At 45.5% G+C, this 27,326-nt stretch overlaps 1 protein-coding gene across 1 annotated transcript in view; it reads right to left on the reverse strand.

Moving 5' to 3' along the window:
* Positions 1–26,546, reverse strand: part of LOC139279543 (protein lin-54 homolog) — a 228,533-nt gene extending 201,987 nt beyond the window's left edge. Inside the window, exons 1-2 of the mRNA XM_070898671.1 lie at positions 26,461–26,546; positions 24,860–25,503 (exon numbers count right to left, since the gene is read on the reverse strand). Coding sequence (XP_070754772.1) covers positions 24,860–25,384 — 525 coding nt within the window. The 5' untranslated portion in view covers positions 25,385–25,503; positions 26,461–26,546. The remainder of the gene's footprint in view (positions 1–24,859; positions 25,504–26,460) is intronic.
* Between the last annotated feature and the right edge of the window lie 780 nt (positions 26,547–27,326).

Here is a 27,326-nt window from a genome sequence, read left to right on the forward strand (position 1 = left end):
TGTCAGCACACTACCCCCAATCCCAGGTGCTTTAACTTTGCACATTAATCTCTTGTGTGGGACCTTGTTGAAAGCCTTCTGAAAGTCCAAATATACCACATCAACTGGTTCTCCCTTGTCCACTCTACTGGAAACATCCTCAAAAAATTCCAGAAGATTTGTCAAGTATGATTTCCCTTTCACAAATCCATGCTGACTTGGACCTATCATGTCACCTCTTTCCAAATGCGCTGCTATGACATCCTTAATAATTGATTCCATTATCTTACCCACTACCGATGTCAGGCTGACCGGTCTATCATTCCCTGTTTTCTCTCTCCCTCCTTTTTTAAAACGTGGGGTTACATTGGCTACCCTCCACTCCATAGGAACTGATCCAGTCAATGGAATGTTGGAAAATGACTGTCAATGCATCCGCTATTTCCAAGGCCACCTCCTTAAGTACTCTTGGATGCAGTCCATCAGGCCCTGGGGATTTATCGGCCTTCAATCCCATCAATTTCCCTAACACAATTTCCTGACTAATAAGGATTTCCCTCAGTTCCTCCTCCTTACTAGCCCCTCTGACCCTCTTATATCCGGAAGGTTGTTAGTGTCCTCCTTAGTGAATACCGAAACAAAGTACTTGTTCAATTGGTCCGCCATTTCTTTGTTCCCCGTTATGACTTCCCCTGATTCTGACTGCAGGGGACCTACGTTTGTCTTTACTAACCTTTTTCTCTTTACATATCTATAGAAGCTTTTGTAATCTGTCTTAATGTTCACTGCAAGCTTCTTCTCGTATTCTATTTTCCCTGCTCTAATCAAACCCTTTGTCCTCCTCTGCTGAGTTCTAAATTTCTCCCAGTCTCCGGGTTCACTGCTATTTCTGGCCAATTTGTATGCCACTTCCTTGGCTTTAATACTATCCCTGATTTCCCTTGATAGCCACGGTTGAGCCATCTTCCCTTTTTTATTTTTACGACAGACAGGAATGTACAATTGTTGTAGTTCATCCATGCGGTCTCTAAATGTCTGCCATTGCCCATCCACAGTCGACCGCTTAAGTATCATTCGCCAATCAATCCTAGCCAATTCACACCTCATACCTTTCAAAGTTACCCTTCTTTAAGTTCTGGACCATGGTCTCTGAATTAACTGTTTCATTCTCCATCCTAATGCAGAATTCCACCATATTATGGTCACTCTTCCCCAAGGGGCCTCGCACAACGGGATTGCTAATTAATCCTCTCTCATTACACAACACCCAGTCTAAGATGGCCTCCCCCCTAGTTGGTTCCTCGACATATTGGTCTAGAAAACCATCCCTTATGCACTCCAGGAAATCCTCTTCCACCGTATTGCTTCCAGTTTGGTTAGCCCAATCTATGTGCATATTAAAGTCACCCATTATAACTACTGCACCCTTATTGCATGCACCCCTAATTTCCTGTTTGATGCCCTCCCCAACATCACTACTACTATTTGGAGGTCTGTACACAACTCCCACTAACGTTTTTTGCCCTTTTGTGTTCTGCAGCTCTACCCATATAGGCCCCAAGTTTCCACATGATTTGCTCCTGATTTTTAGGAGCAACTGGTGGAGAACGGAGTATCTTAGAAATCAGAATTCTCCACATTTAAGTTTTCTGCAGTTCTAGTCAGTTAGAACAGTTTCACTTTTGAACAGAATTTTTTTTTCAAAAGGGGGCGTGTCCGGCCACTGACGCCTGATTGCAAAGTTTCCACAGTGAAAACGTACTCCAAACTAACTTAGAATGGAGCAAGTGAAGATTTTTGCAGGCCTGAAAAAACCTTGTCTACACATTAAAAAATCAGGCGCAGGTTACAAATTAGGCGTCGGGAACGAGGTGGGGGGCGGGGAGGGGGAAGGGAAGTCATTACATTCTACAATAAATCCTTAGTTATACTTATACAAATATTATACAAATAATTTCAACCTGAATAAAAATTTATAAGCAAAGAAAAGATTAAATAAACCATGTTCCTACCTGTGTGAAAGTGCTTCAGGCAGGGAGAATGCTGCAGGAAGCCTCACAAGTTGAGGCAGCCATTCCCGCGGGGGGGGGGGGGGGGGGGAGGGGATGCAGTAAGGGCCCGACCGACCGCAGCGGGGGGCAGATAGGGAGGAGGCAGCCGTTCCCGATGGCGGGGGGGGGGGAGGGGAGGAGACAGTGAGAAGGCTGCAGGAAGCCTCAGAAGTTGAGGCAGCCATTCCCAACGGCCGTCGGTCGGGCCCGTCGGGAAACGGCTGCCTCAACTTGTGAGGCTTCCTGCAGCCTTCTCACTGCTGCAAGAAGCCTCAGTGCTGATGGCAATGTGCTTTTATTAAAAAATGTTAAAAAATTAAACAGCTACAAAGAACTACAAAAATGGCCGAGTGCCAATGTTTCCTTCACACTGCGCGTGCGCGAACGCTCCAACGCGCACGCGCAGGGTTTCCGGCACGAAAAAAACTAATTTAAATGGTACCCACCCTCTCCCACTTACAAAATCGGCACGAGTGGTAGGCTCCGCCCCCTGGGCGCCGCGCCAAGCAGACATGGAGCTGCAGGGTGCTCCAGAATCGCGCGTTTTTTTTCAGGCGCCGTTTTCGGCGCGAAAAACGGGCGCCCAGCTCGGAGGGGCGCCCGTTTTGTAGCGTGTGGAAACTTGGGGCCATAGATTCCACATCATCCAAGCTAATGTCCATTCTAACTATTGCATTAATCTCCTCTTTAACCAGCAATGCTACCCCACCTCCTTTTCCTTTTATTCTATCCTTCCTGAATGTTGAATACCCCTGGCTGTTGAGTTCCCAGCCCTGATCATCCTGGAGCCACGTGTCCGTAATCCCAATCACATCATATTTGTTAACATTTATTTGCAGTTAATTCATCCACCTTATTACGGATACTCCTTGCATTAAGACACAAAGCCTTCAGGCTTGGTTTTTTAACACCCTTTGTCCTTTTAGAATTTTGCTGTACAGTGGCCCTTTTTGTTTTTTGTCTTGGGTTTCTCCGCCCTCCACTTTTCCTCATCTCCTTTCTGTCTTTTGCTTTTGTCTCCTTTTTGTTTCCCTCTGTCTCCCTGCATTGGTTCCCATCCCCCTGCTATATTAGTTTAACTCCTCCCAAACAGCACTAGCAAACACTCCCCCTAGGACATTGGTTCCGGTCCTGCCCAGGTGCAGACCGTCCGCTTTGTACTGGTCCCACCTCCCCCAGAACCGGTTCCAATGCCCTAGGAATTTCTATCCCTCCCTGCTGCACCACTGCTCAAGCCACGTATTCATCCGAGCTATCCTGCGATTCCTACTCTGACTAGCACGTGGCACTGATAGCAATCCCGAGATTACTACTTTTGAGGTCCTACTTTTTAATTTAGCTTCTAGCTCCTTAAATTCGTTTTGTAGGACCTCATCCCTTTTTTTTACCTATGTCGTTGGTACCAATGTGCACCACGACAACTGGCTGTTCTCCCTCCCTTTTTAGAATGTCCTGCACCTGCTCAGAGACATCCTTGACCTTTGCACCAGGGAGACAACATACCATCCTGGAGTCTCGGTTGCGGCCGCAGAAACGCCTATCTATTCCCCTTACAATTGAATCCCCTATCACTATTGCTCTCCTACTCTTTTTCCTGCCCTCCTGTGCAACAGAGCCTGCCACGGTGCCATGAACTTGGCTGCTGCTGCCCTCCTCTGATGAGTCATCCCCCTCAACAGCACTCAAAGCAGTGTATCTGTTTGCAGGGGGATGACCACAGGGGACCCCTGCACTACCTTCCTTGCACTGCTCTTCCTGATGGTCTTCCATTCCCTATCTGGCTGTGGACTCTTCACCTGCGCTAAGACCAACTCGCTACACGTGATACTCACGTCATTCTTAGTATAACGAATTAGTTATGTTCAGAAGCAAAACTTGACCAGACAACTGTGGAGTCATGGAGTCATTATCTTCTCAATTCTGGTAACATTGTAAATCTTTTCTGCACTTTCTCCAGTACTCAGTATCCAGTGCTCCAAGTGTGGTATAACTAAGAGTCTATGTAAATTTAACAATATCTGCCTGCTTCTGTATTCTGTTCCTCTAGAAATGAACCCCAGTACTGTTTGCACACTTTATAGCCTTATCAACTTGTGTTGCTACTTTTAGTGATTTATGTACTGTACCCCATTTAGCTTTTTAACTTCCAAGGAATAAGTGGCCTTCTTATTCCTCCCATCAAAATTAACCAGCTCACACTTCATTATATTGCATTTCTTTGCCATTCATCCTCCCATTCTGCAATCCTATTTATATCTTCCTGTATTTTAGTGCAGTCTGAAAATTTCCTATTCTGCATATAAATACAAGTTGTTGTTTGTTGTTGTTCTTGGGGTACTAAGCGATTGTTAACTACTTATTTTCCAAGACCTAAAAAGCCCCAATAAAAATCCCCCTTGACAAATGGTTAGGTCCTGGACAGCAGATCCAAGCTATACAGCTATTGGATCTGTATCTTCATTTGTCCTACTGATATGTTGGTCGGCTGTCGAACTCTTGATGAGCCATAGTCATACATTTATACACATGACTTATACAAACATGCTAACGGTACATCAAGAATATGTCATGATCATCAGTATAATTAATAAATGATGTCCAGAAGCAAAGCTTGACCAGACAACTGAGGGGTAATGGGGTCATGAGTGGGTTATAATCAGCCTCTTCCTTGAAGATTATTTTTATCACGCCACACTCCTGGCCATATATTTTATTTAGATCATCTGAAGTAGTTTGACAACTTTAAAAAAACATACAAATATGTATTATCTATTTAGCTTATGGACATCAGTTGTGACGTTACTTCATCGCTGTGATATATGGCAAACCTGATTACAGTGACACTTCAGTTCCCATGGCACCACTGTGCACACGCACATGGCACACAAGTAGCATGTTTCGCAAGGTGAGCTCACTTGTTATATATTCAAAATGTTAAGTGATCAGATTCTAAAGGTACTGCACCAGTAGGTGGCACTGTCAATGTGACGTCAGTGTAACATTACATTCCAAATTGCAAACAAAATAGGGTACCAGCTCATGTTATGTGACAGCCCAAACGAAACCCTAAATTCTAAGCATTCATACCTCAAAGAAAGCAGTGATTGTAGCAGCACAGGAAAAATCATAGAAGTCACTCGTGCTATAAATCATTTTTAGCATTCTAATCCGGTGATCGTGGCAAGTAAAAAGCGAAAGCTGAAAATATGTGAGAAAAACATTTAAGGACTGACACAGAGTAATTAATATAAAGTAGTGCAAATGTATGGCAGAAATAAGGGAGAGAAGCAGGACATCGGCAATATATCAAGATGATTAGTATAACTAATTAGTTATGTCCAGAAGCAAAACTTGACCAGACAACCGTGGAGTCATGGGGTCATGAGTATCCTCTCAATTCTGGTAACATCACTGTAAATCTTTTCTGCACGTTCTCCATATCCTTTGTGTATATGGAGACCAGAACTGCACACAGTGCTCCAAGTGTGGTATAACTAAGATTCTATATAAATTTCACAATACCTGCCTGCTTCTGTATTCCGTTCCTCTAGAAATGAACCTCAGTACTGTTTGCACACTTTATAGCTTTATCAACCTGTGTTGCTACTTTTAGTGATTTATGCTTGAAACTATCATTAAGGAAGAAATAGCGGGACATCTAGATAGGAATAGTGCAATCAAGCAGACGCAGCAGGGATTCATGAAGGGGAAATCATGTTTAACTAATTTACTCGAATTCTTTGAGGATATAACGAGCATGGTGAATAGAGGTGTACCGATGGATGTGGTGTATTTAGATTTTCAAAAGGCATTCGATAAGGTGCCACACAAAAGGTTACTGCAGAAGATAAGGGTACACGGAGTCAGAGGAAATGTATTAGCATGGATAGAGAATTGGCTGGCGAACAGAAAGCAGAGAGTCGGGATAAATGGGTCCTTTTCAGGTTGGAAATCGGTGGTTAGTGGTGTGCCACAGGGATCGGTGCTGGGACCACAACTGTTTACAATATACATAGATGACCTGGAAGAGGGGACAGAGTGTAGTGTAACAAAATTTGCAGATGACACAAAGATTAGTGGGAAAGCGGGTTGTGTAGAGGACACAGAGAGGCTGCAGAGAGATTTGGATAGGTTAAGCGAATGGGCTAAGGTTTTGCAGATGGAATACAATGTCGGAAAGGGTGAGGTCATCCACCTTGGGAAAAAAAACAGTAAAAGGGAATTTATTTGAATGGGGAGAAATTACAACATGCTGAGGTGCAGAGGGACCTGGGGGTCCTTGTGCATGAATCCCAAAAAGTTAGTTTGCAGGTGCAGCAGGTGATCAAGAAAGCGAATGGAATGTTGGCCTTCATTGCGAGATGGATGGAGTACAAAAGCAGGGAGGTCCTTCTGCAACTGTGTAGGGTATTGGTGAGGCCGCACCTGGAGTACTGCGTGCAGTTTTGGACACCTTACTTAAGGAAGGATATACTAGCTTTGGAGGTGGTACAGAGATGATTCACGAGGCTGATTCCGGAGATGAGGGGGTTACCTCATGATGATAGATTGAGTAGACTGGGTCTTTACTCGTTGGAGTTCAGAAAGATGAGGAGTGATCTTATAGAAACACTTAAAATAATGAAAGGGATAGACAAGATAGAGGCAGAGAGGTTGTTTCCACTGGTCGGGGAGACGCGAACTAAGGGGCACAACCTCAAAATACGGGGGAGCCAATTTAAAACCGAGTTGAGAAGGAATTTCTTCTCCCAGAGGGTTGTGAATCTGTGGAATTCTCTGCCCAAGGAAGCAGTCGAGGCTAGCTCATTGAATGTATTCAAGTCACAGATAGATAGATTTTTAACCAATAAGGGAATTAAGAGTTATGGGGAGCGGGCGGGTAAGTGGAGCTGAGTCCACAGCCAGATCAGCCATGATCTTGTTGTTTGGCAGAGCAGGCTCGAGGGGCTAGATGGCCTACTCCTGTTCCTAATTCTTATGTTCTTATGTACTGTACCCCATTTAGCTTTTTAACTTCCAAGGAATAAGTGGCCTTCTTCATCAAAATTAACCAGTTCACACTTCATTATATTGCATTTCTTTCCCATTCATCCTCCCATTCTGCAATCCTATTTATATCTTCCTGTATTATAGTGCAGTCTGAACATTTCCTATTCTACATATACCTTATCACACTCTTTCATAATTTTAAATACCTCTATTTGGTCACTCTTCAGCCTTCTCTTTTCTAAAGAGCCCCAGCCTATTCAGCCTTTCTTTATAAGTATATCCTCTCAGTTCTCTTCTTCTCTTACGCAGTCCCTCGGAGTCGAGGATGACCTGCTCCCACATTAATATGAGTTCTCAGGTGACAGATGAGTCCAATGTGGGATAAACAGTCTCTGTCACAAGTGGGGCAGATGGTGGTTGAAGGGATGGGTCGGTGGGGTGCTTGGGATGTCATGCACTCCTTCCGCTTGGCTTCCACTTATTCCCGGCGAAGAGACTCGAGGTGTTCAGCGCCTTCCCGGAGCTTCTCCTCCACTTTGAGCGATCTTGGGCCAGGGATTCCCAGGTGTCGGTGGGGATGTTACACTCTCTCAAGGAGGCTTTGAGGGTGTCCTTGAAGCGTTTCCTCTGCCCACCTGGGGCTCGCATGCCGTGTCGGTGCTCTGAGTAGAGCATTTGTTTTCAGAGTCTCGTATCGGGTCTCTTGGGTCCCGACCTCGCTCCTGGGTCCCGACCTCGCTCCTGGGAGAAGACACCACCGGCAGCAACGGGAATAAAAGCAGCTAGCCAATGCAGGGAGCAGCACGACACGTCCTGAGAGGGGGACAAAATCAATGTGTGACATCACCGGAATCCAGATAGCTGATTGGTTGCATATCTCGGAGCAAGGTCGAGGCCCAGAAGCAAGGTCGGGAGGAGCAGCGAGGTCGAGCGAGGTCCGGAGAAGCGAGATCGAAGCCCAGCAGCGAGGTCGGGAGGAGCGGGGCCCGGGAGAGGCACAGCGAGGTCGGGACCCAGGATCGAGATCGAGACCCAGCAGCGAGGCCGGGAGGAGAGGGGCCCACGAGAGGCGCAGCGAGGTCAGGAGTTAGGAGTAGGGTTGGGACCCAGGAATGAGGTCTCAGTCAATCATCTTGTCAATCATTTTTGCACGTTACGTTTAAAAATATATATAATATATAAATATATATATCCTTTTTATAATCACGGACTTGAGCGAGAGCAGCAGCAGCAGCAACATAAAGAGCGGGAGAGGAGGTCCAGGACACAGTAGAGGGAGAGTGAGTGAGAGGGAGCGAGGGAGAGCGAGGGAGAGCGAGGGAGAGAGAGAGAGGGAGAGAGAGGGAGAGAGAGGGAGGGAGAGAGAGGAGAGGGAGGACATCAGCATTGATGCTATGAACAAAGAAGATGATAACTTACGTCTTGAATAAAGCAATGTGACTGAGTACTGTAGACGTGAGTAAGTGTGACCTTAGTCTCTTTATTCTAACTCCAGAGTACAGGTACAGCATGGGAGACCTGCTTATATACAGTGCTCCCAAGGGATGCTGCAATCCCTTCGGACTCCAACAGATATGCCTTCTGGTGGCGGTAGAATGCTGGTTACATAGGGTTGCATACATAATAATAACAGTCTAAACAAGAACTGTTGCAATAAAGATACTAATTTGACCGCAAATGTTTTGCGGGTCTCTGCCAGTGGTAAAATATTTTACAGGCATGTGAATAAAAAAAAGGTCAGGATGGGAATAGGGCCACTAAGGGATGGACAGGATAATACCACAGGCATCATTAGAGATGGCACAGATGTTAAATAACTACTTTGTGTCAGTATTTACCAGGGAGATAGAACAGGTGGGCATGACATCGGATGATGAGATCAGTAAAAGAGGGCTAGAATTTCCATTGCATTGCCGCCCGGTTTCTCGGCGGTATTGGCCGTTTTGGGCGAGAACCAGGTCGGGGAAAATTTCCACAGCTGAGTTCCGCCGGCAGTTTCGAAGTACAACTGGGGAGTGGACTGCCAGTATGCACCATCCATAGACCGCCGTCGCCCAATTTTTGGCTCAGCAGTGACCCGCAGGTAAGTGTAAAAATAATGACCACGAGAAGCAGTGGAGCTGGGCAGTGCTGGGCAGTCAGTGAGTAGCCCTGAAAAAAAAAGGTACATAAGTGGGTTTTTGCTAATTATTTTTATATTCTCTTGCAGTGATTTATGTGAAAAGGGTCCCGAGAATATTTTTCTGATTTTTTATTTTACGTTTTTTGAAAAAATATTTTGTGTTTTTCTCCTCCTAGGCCCAATCCGCAGCCTCGGTGTAAATTTTAGTGATTATCGCTCATTTTTTTTTAAACGCCCAATCAGCCCAAGATTCTATTTTCTGCCGAGAATCGGGGTATAAGGTCCATTTTTTTTTTTGCTGGGCGGATTTAAACATTTTTTTAATGGAATTTTTCACCGCAGATAATTTGAGAACCTTAGCGGTATTTTGGGCGGCAATCCGGCGACGGCGGACTTTTTGGAAATTCTAGCCCGATATGACTGCATTTAAAATAAAACAAGGAGATATATTAAATAAACTAATCAAACTCAAAGACGATAAAACCCCTGGTCTGGACAAATTACATCTGCGCATTTTAAAAAGAACCCAGGGAAACCCTCTCCAAACATTCTTACATCTGCACTTATGAAATCCGAACTGTCCAGCCATTGGCCCTCCATTCACCAAGACATTTTTGCGATCTGCTCAACCGCACCCTTACCACCACCGGTGGTGCCCTAGTCCCTATTAAAAGGACGTGCTTATTTGCACTAGCAAAATGCACTGATTGGGTCTCCATAATCACATGACCTGATTCCTGATTGGTCCCCTTGGAGGATAAGAAACACCCAACAGTTTCTCTGCAATTAGAACCGCCCAGCCCAACCTCTCGATGACTTTGCAAAGTGTAATTCGAGCCATTCTGACAGCTGAGTCGAGACAGGAGCTCCCCTTACCTGCCCAAGTTCCCAACCCCTCCCCCCCGCCCAAGTCCTGACCCCTCCCCCCCCCCGCAGCACAGCTCGGAAAGCAACACAGCTGGGAGGGCAGTCAGCACAGCTCAGAAAAGCACAATGCAGGCCCCACTTCTGATTTCGGTTTGTGGAGTCTGCGCATGTGCAGGAGAATGGGGGCGTTGTCCAGATGGGCAGCGGTGTGCATGCGTAGGCATGGGGGGTGGAGTCCAGAGCGCACAGGCACAGGACACTCAAAAAACTAGTGCAAATAATCACTCTGCTATTAAAACCATTACTCTCTCTCATCCTGGCCATTCCCCCGGTACAGTCCTCATCTTCACTCACTCAAGTCCAAGGGGCGCAGACTTGAACGGATATGGCGGACAACTGGTTTGGCCATTCACCACCAGATCTAGCTGGACCACATAAAGCATTATCGGGTCCTACTCTTGTCTGCCAAAACTGCTCACGGTTCCAGAATCTTTCTGGGATGCAAAGATAACTCCCGGCTACTATGCTCTACTGCTAACCGTCTTCTTAAACCCCTCTTCCCTGTCTCCACCAAACTCACTTCCAACAAGTGCGAGGAGCTCATGGATTTCTTTGTCTCAAAGATTGAGACCATCCAAACAGCAGCCTCTGCCACTAACCTCCTTCCCCTAGCCCACCGGGCCAAACTTCCTCTGAGGTTCCCCCCTGCCTTAGCCCTGAACTCACATCTTTCCCCAGTTTCTCTCCGATCTCTCCTCTTGACCTCTCCACGCTCATCCTGTCCATGAGATCCACTTCCTGCTCCCTTAACCCTATTCCCACCAAACCGATCACCCAACTTCCTTTTCTGGCTCCCATGTTAACTGACATTATTAATGGTTCTCTCTCCTCAGGTACTGTCCCCATCTCCTTCAAATCTGCCATCATCCTCCTCAAAAATACCCTTGACCCCCGCTGTGCTTGCAAACCACTGCCCCAACTCCAACCTCCCTTTCCTCTCCAAAGTCCTTGAACATGTTGTTGCCTCCCAAATCTATGCCCATCTTTCCTGCAACTCCATGTTTGAATCCCTACAATCCGGTTTCCGCTCCTGCCACAGAACCAAAATGGCTCTCATCAAAGTCACAAATAACATCCTTTGTGACTGTGATAAATCCCTCCTCGTCCTTCTTGACCTGTCTGCAACCTTTGACACAGTTGACCACTCTCTTCTCCAACGCCTCTCCACCGTCATCCAGCTGGGTGGGACCATTCTTATCTATCTAATCGTAGCCAGAAAATCACCTGCAACGGCTTCTCTTCCCATTCCCACATCGTTACCTCTGGTGTTCCCCAAGGATCTATCCTTGGCCCCCTCTTATTTCTCATCTACATGTTGCCCCTTGACGACATCATCCGAAAACACAGCGTCAGTTTCTACATGTACGCTGATGACACCCAGCTCTACCTCACCACCACTTCTCTCGACCCCTCCACTGTCTCCAAATTGTCAGACTGCTTGTCCGACATCCAGTACTGGATGAGCAGAAATGTTCTCCAATTAAATATTGGGAAGACCTAAGCCATTGTTTTTGGTCCCCACCACAAACTCAGTTCCCTAACCACCGACTCCATCCCTCTCCCTAGAATCTGTCTGAGGCTGAACCGGATTGTTTGCAACCTTGGTGCCATATTTGACTCTGAAATGAGCTTCCGACCACATATCCACTGCATAACTAAAACCGTCTATTTTCACCTCCGTAACATTGCCCGTCTCCGCACCTGTCTCAGTTCATCTACTGCTGAAACCCTCATCCAATCAGCCGGTCCGGACAGCGAGCAGTCGAGGGGGTTTTTCAGCCCGACTGCCTCCCTCTCTTCCGCGGTTACATCCGAGCCAGGGTGTCCCTGGAGATGGAGCACGCGGTGTCCACCGGTACGCTCGCGGCTTTCCGCGAGAGGTGGACGCCGGAGGGACTGGAGTGCATCATCACCAAATTTTAAGTTGATCATTTATGTCTAAAGTTTAATTTGTTTAATTTTCCGGTTTTAGTGACCCCCGCCCCCCCCCTGCTTTTAGCCAGGGGGCACTTGTATAATTTGTTTTTAGTGCCCTACACCCTCCCTCTAAAAAAAAAAGGAGCACTGGAAAAAAAATGTATTTTGGAGTGTGACCCCCTTGCAGGGGGCATTTGTTTAAAGTGCACAACTAAAATAGTTGAAACCCTCACCCATGCCTTTGTTACCTGTATAGATTTAACTATTCCAACGCACTCCTGGCTGGCCTCCCACATTCTACCCTACATAAACTTAAAGTCATCCAAAATTCGGCAGCCCGTATCCTAACTCGCACCAAGTCCCGTTCACCCATCACCCCTGTGCTCACTGACCTACATTGGCTCCTGGTTATGCAACGCCTCGATTTCAACATTCTTATCCTTGTTTGCAAATCCTTCCATGGCCTCGCCCCTCCCTAGCTCTGTAATCCAGCCAGCCCCACCCCACCACTGCCCTGAGATATCTGCCTTCCTCTAATTCTGGCCTCTTGAGCATCCCTGATTATAATCGCTCAAACGTTGGTGGCCGTGCCTTCTGTTGCCAAGCTCTGGAACTCCCTCCCTAAACCACTCCGCCTCTCTACCTCTCTTTCCTCCTTTAAGACGCTCCTTAAAAACTACCTCTTTGACCAAGCTGTGGCCAAAAGCCCTAATTTCTTATGTGGCTCAGTGTCAATTTTTTGTCTCATAACACTCCTGTGAAGGGCCTTGGAACGTTTTACTTATATTAAAGGTGCTGTATAAATACAAGTTATTGTTGTAGGGAAGAGATAGCAGAGACATTACTACATATATTTAGTAAGTTGTTAGAAAAAGGTGTAGTGCCAGAGGACTGATGGATAGTTAACATAATACCTATATTTAAGAAGGGAGATAGAACATGTCTAGGGAACAATAGACCAGTAAGCTGAACATCGGTGGTTGGAAAAAGAATGGAATCCCTACTAAAGGAGAAAATGGAAGACCATCTAGAAACCAAAAATATAACAATAAATAGTTAGCATGGATTTCAAAAGGGAAAGTCTTGCTTGACCAACCTAATTGAACTTTTTGCGGAGGTAACAGAGAGAGCAGACAAAGGTAATGCAGTAGATGTAATTTATCTAGATTTTCAAAAGGCCCTTGATAAGGTACCATGTAATAGACTGATGAATAAGGTCAGAGAAGGCGGAGTCAGAGGACAAGAAACAGAATGGCTGGCTTCAAGACAGAAAGCAGAGAGTAGGGGCAAAGAGTAACTATTCACAATGGCAGAAGGTAGGAAGTGGTGTTTCCCAAGTATCAGTGCTGGGGCCACTGTTGTTCACAATTTATAGTAATGATTTAGACTTTGGAATCATAAACACAATATCTAAAGTTTACAATTTGTTGCAGTAAACTTGGAGAATGGGCATTATAATTGGGAAATGAAAGTCAACACAGATAAATGCGAGGTATCACATTTTGGTAAGAAGAATATGGAGGTTACATATTACTTGGAAAATCAGAATCTAAATGGGCGAGAGGAGCAAACGGATCCCTGAATACAAATACACAAATCACTAAACGTTGCGACACAGGTTGGCTAGGCCTTAAAAAAGCAAACCAAGCACTAGAGTTTATTTCTAGAGGGTTAGAATTGAAAAGTAGTGAAGTGATGCTAAACCTGTATCGAACCTTGGTTAGACCACACTTGGAGTACTACATACAATCCTGGTCACAATATTATAAAAAGGATATAGAGGCACTGGAGAGGGTACAGAGAAGATTTACAAGGATAATACCAGAAATGTGAGGGTATATCTATCAGGAAAGGATGAACAGGCCGAGTCTCTTTTCTCTTGAAAAGAGAAGGCTGAGGGATGAACTATTAAAAGGTCTTTAAAATCATGAAAGGTTTTGATAGAGTAGATTCAGAGAGAGTGTTTCCACTTGTGGGGAAGAGCAAAACTAGAGGCCATCAATATAAGATAGTCACCAAGAAATCAAATAGGGAATTCAGAAGAAACTTCTTTACTGAGAGTGGTGAGAATGTGGAACTTGCGAATAGTATCGATGCATTTAAGGGGCAGTTAGAAAAGCATATGAGGGAGAAAGGAATCGAGGGTTATGCTGATAGTTAGATGAGGACAGACAGGAGGAGGCTCAAGTGCAGCATAGATGCCGGCAGGGACTGGATGGGCTGAATGGCCTGTTTCTGTGTCGTGTATCCTACGTATTAACATGGAAACCAGAACTGTGCATTTCCCACTTGCTGCCAATCTGAGTAACTTCCCTCAACGCCTACCCTGTTTTCTTGCCACCGTTCAATCCATTCTGCTACCTGGCCCCTTACTCCACACATCCTGATGTTTATCATGAGTCTCTTATGTGGCACAATATCAGTGGTCTTCTGAAAGTCCATGTATACCACATCCATTCATATCACTTTTTCTATTACTTCTTCAAAGAATTCAACATGGTGGGTAAAACAGCGTCATTAAATCGAGACCTTGATTATGTGAGCTGCCTCTTACCTATCTGTAATGATACCTGAATACCATCTTGACAATCCTCCCATTACAGAAAGCAGTTAGAAGTGAGGAATGTTCAGTCTTATAAATATTTGATTTCAATAAGCAGCTGTGAAAAAGATTAATTCCCATCCAAGTCTAATACCCAACTCGTGCTTTAGTTTTCCTCAAAATAGATTTCAAGACATTGCCACGGTGGTAGTTAACATTTTAGATCCATGTCATATTTCTAGTTAAAAGTATTTCAGAAACAAAAAAACCTGAAGAATGCAGGATCCTACAATTACAAATGATAATCTTCTTCAGAAATTTAGCAGCCTGAATGTGTGCTCGGCGTACTTTTCATTAACCTTGCCTATTGTTGAAAATACAGTGAGGCAGCAAACATTACCAGTAAAAGTATGATCCTGCAAATCTCCAGCTTTACTTCATTCTCAAAATTTAAACTGGCTGTTACAATATTAAATATAACTTTCTGCCATAGGCTATATGCATGTACTTATTTCCACTCAGATCGAGTAATCATTTATAGGAGAGGATTCTAATGTATTCTGCTACCTGCATTTCAATCTTTGACATCAAAATCATTAAATTTAAATGATGCAATAGGGCAGTAGTATTGGTCCTCTGTTAAAACATCAGCCTGGAGAGCAATGATAAGCTCTGGTTTCTTTTCTTTAAACCCCTCTTCCTGACACCTTCACCCTCACCACCAACAACTGTGAGGAGTTGAGAGACTTAAAACATAAGAACATAAGAAGTAGGAGCAGGAATAGGCCATTTGGCCCCTCGAGCCTGCTCCGCCATTTAATAAGATCCTGGCTGATCTGATCATGGGCTCAGCTCCGCTTCCCTGCCGGCTCCCCATAACCCTTGGCTCCCTTATCGCTCAAAAATCTGTCTGTTTCCATCTTAAATATATTCAATGACCCAGCCTCCACAGCTCTCTGGGGCAGAGAATTCCACAGATTTACAACCCTCAAAGAAGAAATTCCTCCTCATCACAGTTTTAAATAGGCGGCCCCTTATTCTGAGACTATGCCCCCTAGTTTTAGTTTCCCCTATGAGTGGAAATATCCTCTCTGCATCTACCCTGTCGAGCCCCCTCATTATCTTATATGTTTCGATAAGATCACCTCTCATTCTTCTGAACTCCAATGAGCAGAGGTCCAACCTATTCAATCTATCTTCATAAATCAATTCCCTCATCTCCGGAATCAACCTAGTGAACCTTCTCTGAACCGCCTCCAATGCAAGTATATCCTTCCTTAAATACAGAGACCAAAACGGTACGCAGTACTCTAGGCCTCACCAATACCCTGTACAGTTGTAGCAGGACTTCCCTGCTTTTATACTCTATCCCCTTTGCAATAAAGACCAACATTCCATTGGCCTTCCTGATCACTTGCTGTATCTGCATACTAACTTTTTGCATTTCATGCACAAGGACCCCCAGGTCCCTCTGTACTGCAGCATTTTGCAATTTTTCTCCATTTAAATTACAATTTGCTTTTCTATTTTTGCTGCCAAAGTGGATAACCTCACATTTTCCCACATTATATTCCATCTGCCAAATTTTTGCCCACTCACTTAGCCTGTCTATATCCCTTTGCAGATTTTTTGTGTCCCTCTCAATTTGCTTTCCCACCCATCTCTGTATCATCAGCAAACTTGGCTACATAACACTCGGTCCCTTCATCCAAGTCATTAATATAGATTGTAAATAGTTGAGGCCCCAGCACTGATCCCTGTAGCACCCCACTAGTTACTGTTTGCCAACCGGAAAATGACCCATTTATTCCAACTCTCTGCTTTCTGTTCGTTAGCCAATCCTCTATCCATGCTAATATATTCCCCCCAACCCTGTGAACTTTTATCTTGTGCAGTAACATATTATGTAGCACCTTATCGAATGCTTTCTGCAAATCCAAATACACATCCACAGGTTCCCCCTTATCCACCCTGCTTGTTAAATCCTCAAAGAATTCCAGCAAATTGTCAAACATGATTTCCCTTTCATAAAACCATGCTGACTCTGCTCGATTGAATTATGCTTTTCCAAATGTCCTGCTACTGCTTCCTTAATAATGGACTCCAGCATTTTCCCAACGACAGATGTTAGGCTAACTGGTCTATAGTTTCCTGCTTTCTATCTGCCTCCTTTTTTTAAACAGGGGCATTACATTTGTGGTTTTCCAATCTGCTGGGACCTCCCCAGAATCCAGGGAATTTTGGTGGATTACAACCAATGCATCCACTATCTCTGCAGCCACTTTTTTAAAGACCCGAGGATGTACGCCATCAGGTCCAGGGGACTTGTCCGCCTTTAGTCCAATGATTTTGCCGAGTACTACTTCTTTAATGATAGTGATTGTTTTAAGTTCCTCCCTCCCTAAAGCACCTGGATTGTCCACTATTGGGATGTTTTTAATGTCTTTGTTCAATATTTGTTCAAAGTCTCTGCCATTTCCCTGTTCCCCATTATTAATTCCCCAGTCTCATCCTCTAGGGGACTAACATTTAATTTAGCCACTCTTTTCCTTTTTATGTACCTGTAGAAACTCTTACTATCTGTTTTTATATTTCATGCTAGTTTACTTTCATAATCTATCATCCCTCTGTTATTTTTTTAGTTGTTCTTTGCTGGCTTTCCCAATCCTCTGGCCTCCCACTAGTCTTGGTCACTTTGTATGCCCTTGTTTTCAATTTGATGCCATCTCTTATTTCCTTAGTTAGCCACGGATGATTATCCCTTCTCTTACAGTCTTTCCTTCTCATTGGAATATATTTCTGTTGAATTATGAAATATCTCCTTAAATGTCTGCCATTGCTCATCAACTGTCCCACACCTCAAATCTATTTTCCCAGTCCACTTTAGCCAACTCTACCTTCATACCTTTGTATGACACAAGTTTGAGATCCAACTTTCTCACCCTCGAACTAAATTTGAAATTCAACCATGTTATGGTCCCTCATTCCGAGAGGATCCTTTACTAGGAGATCGTTTATTAATCCTGTTTCACTGCACAGTTCCAGATCTAAGATAGCCTGCTCCTGGTTGGTTCTGCAACGTACTGTTCAAGGAAACTATCCCGGATACACTCTATGAACTCTTCCTCAAGGCTACCCTGGTCAATTTGCTTTATCCAATCAATATGAAGGTTAAAATCGCCCATATGGCATACACCTGCTATTTCTTATGTTCTTATGATTATTGCCGTTCCTTTTTTACAAGCCTACAATATTTCTTTATTTATACTCCGTCGAACAGAATAGCTAATGTTAGGGGGCCTATAGACTACGCCCATCAGTGACTTTTTCCCCTTATTATTCCTCATCTCCACCCAAACTGATTCAACATCTTGATCTTCTGAGCCAATATAATTTCTCACTTACGCACTGATCTCATCCTTTATTAACAGAGCTACCCCACCTCCTTTTCCTTTCTGTCTGTCTGTCTTTCCAAATTGTCAAATACCCCTGAATATTTAGTTCCCAGCCATGGTCACCTTGCAACCATGTCTCTGTAATGGCTATCAGATCATACCCATTTGTATCTATTTGCGCTGTCAACTCATCTATTTTGATATGAATGCTGCGTGCATTCAGATAAAGAGCTTTTAAATTTGATTTTTTAACCATTTTTTCCTGCTTTGACCCCACTTTTTGATACACTTGAAATGTTTATACATTCTGTTCCTTCCTGACATGCTCTGGTTTTCATTTCCCCCAGTGCTACCCTGCTCTATTGCCTTCTCATTACTCTTTGACTTTTTACATTTCCGCTAACCTGAACCCTCCCCCACCCTCCCAACTATTTAGTTTAAAGCCCTCTCTACAGCCCTAGTTATTCGATTCGCCAGGACCCAGCACGGTCTAAGTGGAGTCCGCCCCAACAGAACAGCTCCTTCTTACCCCAGTACTGGTGCCACAAACCCATTTCTCCCACACCAGTCTTTGAGCCACGCATAGAAGTCACCATATAGAAGCCATCATATAGTCACCAGCCTCTGATGGCTCCACCAAGCCAAACCTCCCCCACCACCTCCCTGCCTAGTCCTAAAACTGCATGCTTCTCCAGTTTCTCGATCTCCCCATGTCCCCTCAGAACTCAGCTTGGCCATAACACCCACAACCTGATCCCTTTACCCAAATTCCCTTCTTGTCTGCATTGCTAGCTGCTGATGTAAATGGTTCCACTTTCCAAACTATCATCATCAACACCCGCTTCAAGAAAAACCATGCTTGAATGCAAACTATCACCCAATCTCCAATCTCCCTTTCTTTGGTTCTTACAAATGTTGTTACCTACAAAATCAATGGCCATCTTCACTACAAAGCCACATTGAAATCTTTCTAATTGGGTATCGATCCCAGCACAGAAATGGCTCTAACCAAAGTCACAAATCCTGTGTGACTATGACTGCAGTATATTATTGATTCCTCAACCTCTCTGCAGCCTGTGACATGGTCAACCACACCATCCTCCTCCAATGCCTTTCCTCCCGGGGCCTGATAGCCTGCATCCCAGAGTACTTAAGGAAGTGGCCCTAGAAATAGTGGATACATTGGCGATCATTTGCCAACAGCCTATTGACTCTGGATCAGTTCCTATGGACTGGAGGGTAGCTAATGTAACACCAGTTTTTAAAAAAGGAGAGGGAAAAAACAGAGAATTATAGACCAGTTAGCCTGACATCAGTAGTGGGGAAAATGTTGGATTCAATTATTAAAGATTAAAAAGCAGCACATTTGGAAAGGATTGGTCCAAGTCAGCATGGATTTATGAAAGGGAAATCATGCTTGACAAATCTTCTGGAATTATTTGAGGATGTAACTAGTAGAGTGGACAAGGGAGAACCAGTGGATGTGGTGTATTTGGACTTTCAAAGGCTTTTGATAAGGTCCCACACAAGAGATTGGTGTACAAAATTAAAGCACATGGTATTGGGGGTAATGTACTGACATGGATAATGAACTGGTTGGCAGACAGGAAGCAGACAGTCAGGATAAACGGGTCCTTTTCAGAATGGCAGGCAGTAACTAGTGGGGTGCTGCAGGGCTCAGTGCTGGGACCCCAGCTATTTACAATATACATTAATGATTTGGATGAAGGAATTGAGTGTAATGTCTCCAAGTTTGCAGACGGCACTAAGCTGGGTGACGGTGTGAGCTGTGAGGAGGACGCTAAGAGGCTGCAGGGTGACTTGGACAGGTTAGGTGAGTGGTCAAATGCCTGACAGATGCAGTATAATGTGGATAAATGAGAGGTTATCCACTTTGGTGGAAAAAAACAGGAAGGCAGATTATCTGAATGCTGACAGATTAGTAAAAGGGGAGGTGCAACGAGTCCTGGGTGTCATGGTATATCACTCATTGAAAGTAGGCATGCAGGTACTGCAGGCAGTAAAGAAAGCAAATGGCATGTTGGCCTTCATAGCGAGAGGATTTGAGTATCGGAGCAGGGAGTTCTTACTGCAGTTCTACAGGATCTTGGTGAGACCACACCTTGAGTATTGTGTGCAGTTTTAGTCTCCTAATCTGAGGAAGGGCATTCTTGCTATTGAGGGATTGCAGCGAAGGTTCACCAGACTGATTCCCGGGATGGCAGGACTGACATATGATGAGAGACTGGATCGACTGTGCCTGTATTCCCTGGAGTTTAGAAGAATGAGAGGGGATCTCATAGAAACATATAAAATTTTGACGGGATTGGACAGGTTAGATGCAGGAAGAATGTTCCCGATGTTGGGGAAGTCCAGAACCAGGGGTCACAGTCGAAGGATAAGGGGTAAGCCATTTAGGACCGAGATGAGGAGAAACTTTTTCACCCAGAGAATTGTGAACCTGTGGAATTCTCTACCACAGAAAGTTGTGGAGTCCAGTTCGTTGGATATATTCAAAAGGGGGCTAGATGTGGCCCTTACGGCTAAAGGGATCAGGGGGTATGGAGAGAAGGCAGGAGTGGGGTACTGAGATGAATGATCAGCCATGATCATATTGAATGGTGGTGCAGGCTCGAAGGACCGAATGGCCTGCTCCTGCACCTATTTTCTATGTTTCTATGTCTATATCTGATAGCTGCCAGAGCATCTCCAGCAATGGTTTCTCTTCCTGTCTCTGCAATGTTCTCCAGAATCCCTCTAGGATTTGCCCTTGGCTACCTTCTCTTCCTCATCTACACGCTGCCTCTTAAAAACATCATTCGCAGACTTGGGGTCAGCTGCCACAGGTCTACCGTTAACACTGAGTTCCATCTCTCCAACACCTCACTTGAGCGGTCTGGTCTACTGCCTCTGTGTTATTAGACTACTTCTCAAACATCCAGACTTGAATGACTCATCATTTCCTCTTTGGCCCCCGCCACAAACTCTATACCCTTGCTACCAATTGCATTCCCCTCGCTGTCCAGTTTCAGGCCAAACCAGATTGTTACCAATCTTGGTGTCCTTTTTGTTTCTAAGCCAAGATTCTGATCCCATATACTTTCAATTTCCCAAAACAGCCTAATTCCACCTCCTTAATATCTCCCGTCTCAGCCCATCTGCCACTGAAATCCTAATCCATGCCATTGCCAACTCCAGACTCAACTTCATCTCATCCAAAACTCTGGTGTCCACATGCTATCCCGCACCAAATCACACTCAGCCATCACACCTGTACTTGCTGACCTATATTGGCTCCCAGTCTCCCAACATCTCAAATTTAAAATTCACATCCTCATGTTTAATTTTTTTTGGTGAGCTTTCTCCTCTTTTTCTCTGCCATTTGGCCCCACACTCTAGAATTCCCTCCCCCTTGCTCACCAAGCTAAACCTCCCTCTACCACCCTCCCGCCTCGGTTGCACTGACAAGGCTTGTATTCACTTAAGTATAGAAGATTAAGCGGTGATCTAATTGAGGTGTTTAAGATGATCAAATGATTTGATAGGCAAGAAAGAAACTATTCCATCTAGTAGGGGAGTCTAGAACAAGGGGCTATAACCTTACAATTAGAGCCAGGCTGTTCAGAGGTAATGATAGGAAGCACTTCTGCACACAAAAGGTAGTAGAAATCTGGAACGCTGCTGAGGTTAGGTCAATTGAAAAATGCAAAACTGAGCTGGATAGATTTTTTTAGGTAAGTATATCAAGGATATGGAGCAAAGGCAGGTAAATGGTGTGGAGGTACGAATCAGCCATGATCGAATAGAATGTCGGAAAAGTCTCAAGGGGCTGAATGGCTTACTCCTGCTCCTATGTTCTTGCCCTTGACTTTTCTATGTTCTTAGGTATATATTGCAAAAATCAACAGTTTCATGCCATTATAAATTCCTGGGGCCGCTCTTCACTGCTGAAAGTGCAGTGGAACAGGACTGCTAACCAACAGTCTACAGCATCTCTCGTCCCAAAACAAACCCTGGATTGGGGCATTTGCATTTGGGGCTGGCACCCATCTGCAAAGTTACTGAGCGTCTACATAAAAACATAAGAAATAGGAACGGAGTAGGCCACATGGCCCCTCGAGCCTGCTCCACCATTTAATAAGATCATGGCTGATCCAATCGTGGACTCAGCTCCACTTCCCTGCCCGCTCCCCATAACCCCTTATCGTTTAAGAAACTGTCTATTTCTGTCTTAAATTCCACAGCACTCTGAGGCAGCGAATTCCACAGATTTACAACTCTCAGAGAGAAGAAATTCCTCCTCATCTCGGTTTTAAATGGACGGCCCCTTATTCTAAGATCATGCCCTCGAGTTCTAGTCTCCCCTATCAGTGGAAACATCCTCCCTGCATCCACCTTGTCCAGCCCCCTCATAATCTTATACGTTTTGATAAGATCACCTCTCATTCTTCTGAATTACAATGAGTAGAGGCCCAACCTACTCAACCTTTCCTCATAAGTCACCCCCGGAATCAACCAAGTGAACTTTCTCAGAACTGCCTCCAAAGCAAGTATATCCTTTCGTAAATATGGAAACCAAAACTGCACGCAGTATTCCAGGTGTGGCCTCACCAATACCCTGCATAACTGTAGCAAGACTTCCCTGCTTTTATACTCCATCCCCTTTGCAATAAAGGCCAAGATACCATTGGCCTTCCTGATCACTTGCTGTACCTGTATACTAACCTTTTGTGTTTCATGCACAAGTATCCCCAGATCCCGCTGTACTGCGGCACTTTGCAATCTTTCTCCATTTAAATAATAACTCATACTTTCCGACATTATACTCCATCTGCCAATTTTTTGCCCACTCACTTAGCCTGTCTATGTCCTTTTGCAGATTTTTTGTGTCCTCCTCACACATTGCTTTCCCTCCCATCTTTGTATCATCAGCAAACTTGGCTACATTACGTTCCCTTCTTCCAAGTCGTTAATATAGATTGTAAGTAGTTGGGGTCCCAATACTGATCCCTGTGGCACCCCACTGGTTACTGGTTGCCAACGAGAGAATGAACCATTTATCCCGACTCTCTGTTCTCTGTTAGTTAGCCAATCCTCTATTCATGCTAATATATTACCCCCAACCCTGTGAACTTTTATCTTGTGCAGTAACCTTTTATGTGGCACCTTGTCAAATGCCTTCTGGAAGTCCAAATACACCACATCCACTGGTTCCCGTTTATCCACCCTGTTCATTACATCCTCAAAGAACTCAGCAGGGCGGCAATAATTGTGCTGCAGACTGTACCACAGCATTAATGAGGCTGGTTATGCTTGGCATTGAGGGCAGAAACTTTACAGAGTTAAAACATGTAAAGTTGCTGCTTTCCCAATGACAATCAATCACTCTATTAGGAAATTAGCAGTTGTAGGGCCCACTTTTGTCAGGATCCGATCTTGACACCCAAGTATAACTCCATAATACAGGTATATTTAACGTTGGGGTAGATACGGCTGTGCCTCAGTGGGCAGTCAGAAGCTTATGGGTTCAAGTCCCACTCCAGTGACTTAAGAGGGAGTACTGCACTGTCAGAGGTGCCATCGTTTGGATCAGACGTTAAACCGAGGTCCCGTCTGATCTTTCAGGTGGGCGTGAAAGATCCCATGGCATTATTGTGACAGAGCAGGGGAGTTAACCCCGGTGTCCTGCTAATATTTATCCCTTAATCAACATAACAAAAACAGAATGGCTCTGAAATTCCGGTCGAACAAATGCCTCCGACCGGAGAATTTTTACCAATTTACCTGGTGGTCCCGGAGGTACCCCGGATTCCGGTGGGGAGGCCTTCTCTTCCCACGCTGCGGAGCGCGCTCCCATCCTCCAGGTTCCAACGCAGACAGTGCAGTCACGTGTGACTGTACAACCAATCAGGTAAAGTATTCCACAGCATTTTCATTAATAGCAATGAGAACTCCGTATCTACCAGTTCTCATTGCTATTAATGAGAAAACACACTAAACATAATAAAAAATTAAAAACACACCTCATAATTAAAATTAATTGAAATTAAAGTTAATAAATGTCTTAGAAAAAAATATAATTTTCCGATTTTTTTTTAAAGTATTGTCATTAGGGTTAAAAATAAACTTGCCTTAGTGGGCAGGGTTTTTAAACATTAAAATGTGTTTTTTAAATTTAATTTTTTATATATTTTTGTATGTTTTAAAACTCTTAGGCTGGTAAAAGTAGGCTATGCACCTGCTTTTACCAGGCGCAAGAGTTTTCAGGACATTCGCTGGGCAAGCGATGGGTAAATACCACAATCTTGCCCATGTAAATGTGCTGGCTGCGGGGAAAAGGAGGAGCTGGACAGATCGGAAAAAATGGCTTTTGGCACGTGCATTGCACCGAAAACCGGCTTTTGCGATGCCTTCCCGGGTCCGTACACAATCCGTATGGACCCAGGGAGGCCGGAATTTCTGCCCCACTATCTAGTTGTTATCACACTGCTGATTGTGGGAGCTTGCCGTGCGCAAATTGGCTACCGCGTTTCCCACATTACAACAGTGACTACACTTCAAGAAATACTTCATTGGCTGTATATCGCTTTGGGATGTCCGGTGGTCGTTAAAGGCGCTATATAAATGCAAGCCTTTCAAGTCTTTCTTTAAATGAGGTGAAACCGGCTAGATTTTCTTTGGATGATATCATTCCACTAATTCTGGCTTTTGCTCTGATGTTTGCATCTGGGTGGTGACTACAGGCAGAATTTGTCAATTTACAAAAATAGGGGCCGAGACCTGGAGGAGCCAAGTCCCGCCGTGTTTCTGGCCCAATTGTACAACTGCTGCAGCTCTCCCCTCACCGAGCCAGGATTTTAGACCTAAATTATCTTGTTTCCACACTGCCTTTGAAACAATATGCTGACTTTTTGCTACTGTGAGGCTAATTTCCTACCGGTATCATTCTCACTTGATGAGGAAGGCCATGTTCCTGAGTCCAGTTACCCACAGGAGTTAATGGCATGATCGAAGTATTTCCATGGTCTCCTGTGAATGATGACAGGAGGTGAACATAGTGAGAATGAAGCTGTGAAGGGGTTTGAGTGGGAGATGGTTGTGAAAAAGGACATGATTCCTGCTCTTCATCCATCATTTCATCGTCGAGACAAGCTTCATCTGACTCCTGTGACTCAGTGCAAGCATCATCCAAATGCTGCCCTGATTGAGAACTGTCTACATCCTCTCTCTGAGTTACCGACTGAAGCACTATTTGTACCCCATTTCTATAATCATGTTGTCCACAGTCGATTTCCATTGCTTCCACATCTGTCAGATCTACGGTGTCAGAAGTAAATTGAGTGTCCTGGCTAGACAGCGCATCAAAAGGCTGTGAATTCTGACTGCTACTGAGTAATACCAAATCTGGCAACTGTATTTCCTCATGGATAGGTTCAGTGCCTTCTGCTCCATTGGTAGTCATTCCTATTGTCTGCTTATAGATGATTTGGTCTCGATGTAGTCAGGCTTTTTTTCAGTATTTCTATTATATCATAAAGAGGAAGCTAATTTGGCTTTATAGATTTCATGCTGCCAATTATCCTGCAGAAAATGTAATGAGATTTAGTACATCATTTCACAGGAAACTTGAAAATGCTAAAAATAAAATCAGCAGTGCTTTAATTGATTTCTTTTTTGAAGGGTGCAAGATACTTATTTTCTGTTCTGGGTTCCTTGATCACATACCAACAATTCAGTGGGTGTGTGGTATTGCAAATCTCCCCCTCGCTCCCCCAAAGTCTCCACCCAAACTTATTTGGGTATATGCTCAAAATAAATCATAAAACCTCTGTCCTACCAATGGGTTCTAGGGATCTGAGGCTAGGGAGATGAACCAGTTATGGTTTTATCTCGAAATTAAGGTTCACAAACACTGGTAGAAGTGACATTCTGGTATTCTAACTGATGGACGGCTGTTGGTAGTTTAGGTCTGAAATTGGCACCTTGGAAATGGTCACCCTGCTAACACGAGCATCTATGGGCAGAAAGTGAAGGGATTGTCCCACAGAAAACAAACCCACTCACCCTCCTCACACGGCGGGTGTACTCCACTCACCCTCCTCACACGGTGGGTGTACTCCACTCACCCTCCTCCCTCCCTGTCCCCGGGCTGAGCAAGCAGCCCACGCACAGTCCGGTGATGCTGCGCTTTGCCCCGATGGCAATGACAGGCCGCTCAGGCCTCAGGAGCACACCAGGACAGGCGGGCCTGCTGGCCTCCCTTCCCCGGCGGGCCCCGCAGCCGCCATACTTGGGGCGGATCGGAGAGAGATTATTTTTAACAGGCTTCTCGACACAGGAACAGGCTATTCGGCCCACCCAGTCCTTGCCGGCGTGTATGCGCCACTCGAACCAAATATATATATTTTTAAATTTCTATAACAACGAAAGCCCACGGGACCGGCGGAGATCAGTCCGTCCGAACAACGGAGATTATCTCAGGAATTCGATTCTGTTCAGTGCTTCAATAAACACTGCAAGTTATGACAGGAAACTCACACAGCTCGGTGAGGCCAGACCTGGTCACTTTCACTCGGCCGTCACACTGACCCGAAACCTACACCTTTGGCGCTCGCGAACCGCCCCGCCCCGCCCCCAGGCCCGCTCCCAGCTCCTGCCCCGCCCCCAGGCACGCTCCCGCCCCACCCCCAGACACGCTCCTGCCCCGCCCCCAAGCACACTCCTACCCCGCCCCCAGGCACGCCCCTGTCCCGCCCCCAAGCACACTCCTACCCCGCCCCCAGGCACGCCCCTGCCCCGCCCCCAGGCACGCCCCTGCCCCGCCCTCAAGCACACTCCTACCCCGCCCCCAGGCACGCTCCCGCCCCACCCCCAGACACCCTCTTGCCACGCCCCCCAGACACGCTCCTGCCCCGCCCCCAGGCACGCTCCTGCCACGCCCCCAGGCACGCTCCTGCCACGCCCCCCAGACACGCTCCTGCCACGCCCCCCAGATACGCTCCTGCCCCGCCCCCAAGCACACTCCTACCCCGCCCCCAGGCACGCTCCCGCCCCACCCCCAGACACCCTCTTGCCACGCCCCCCAGACACACTCCTACCCCGCCCCCAGGCACGCCCCTGTCCCGCCCCCAGACACCCTCTTGCCACGCCCCCCAGACACGCTCCTGCCCCGCCCCCAGGCACGCTCCTGCCCCGCCCCGCACCACTCCCGCCGCTTGCGAGCCGTTGACCGTTGGTGGCGCCCAGTGACCGTCCCCCCCCCCCCCCCACCCCCCAGTGAAGACGCGCATCTCCACAGAAATAAATGATACCTACTTGTTGAAAAAAGGAGCACGAGTTCGGAAGATAATGCTGCACTGATACCAACACTGCTTCTCACGTTTCAATAGGCCCGCGTCAGTCAG

This window comes from Pristiophorus japonicus, chromosome 14, assembly GCF_044704955.1.
Source record: "Pristiophorus japonicus isolate sPriJap1 chromosome 14, sPriJap1.hap1, whole genome shotgun sequence".
Classification (NCBI taxonomy): Eukaryota; Metazoa; Chordata; class Chondrichthyes; family Pristiophoridae; genus Pristiophorus; species Pristiophorus japonicus.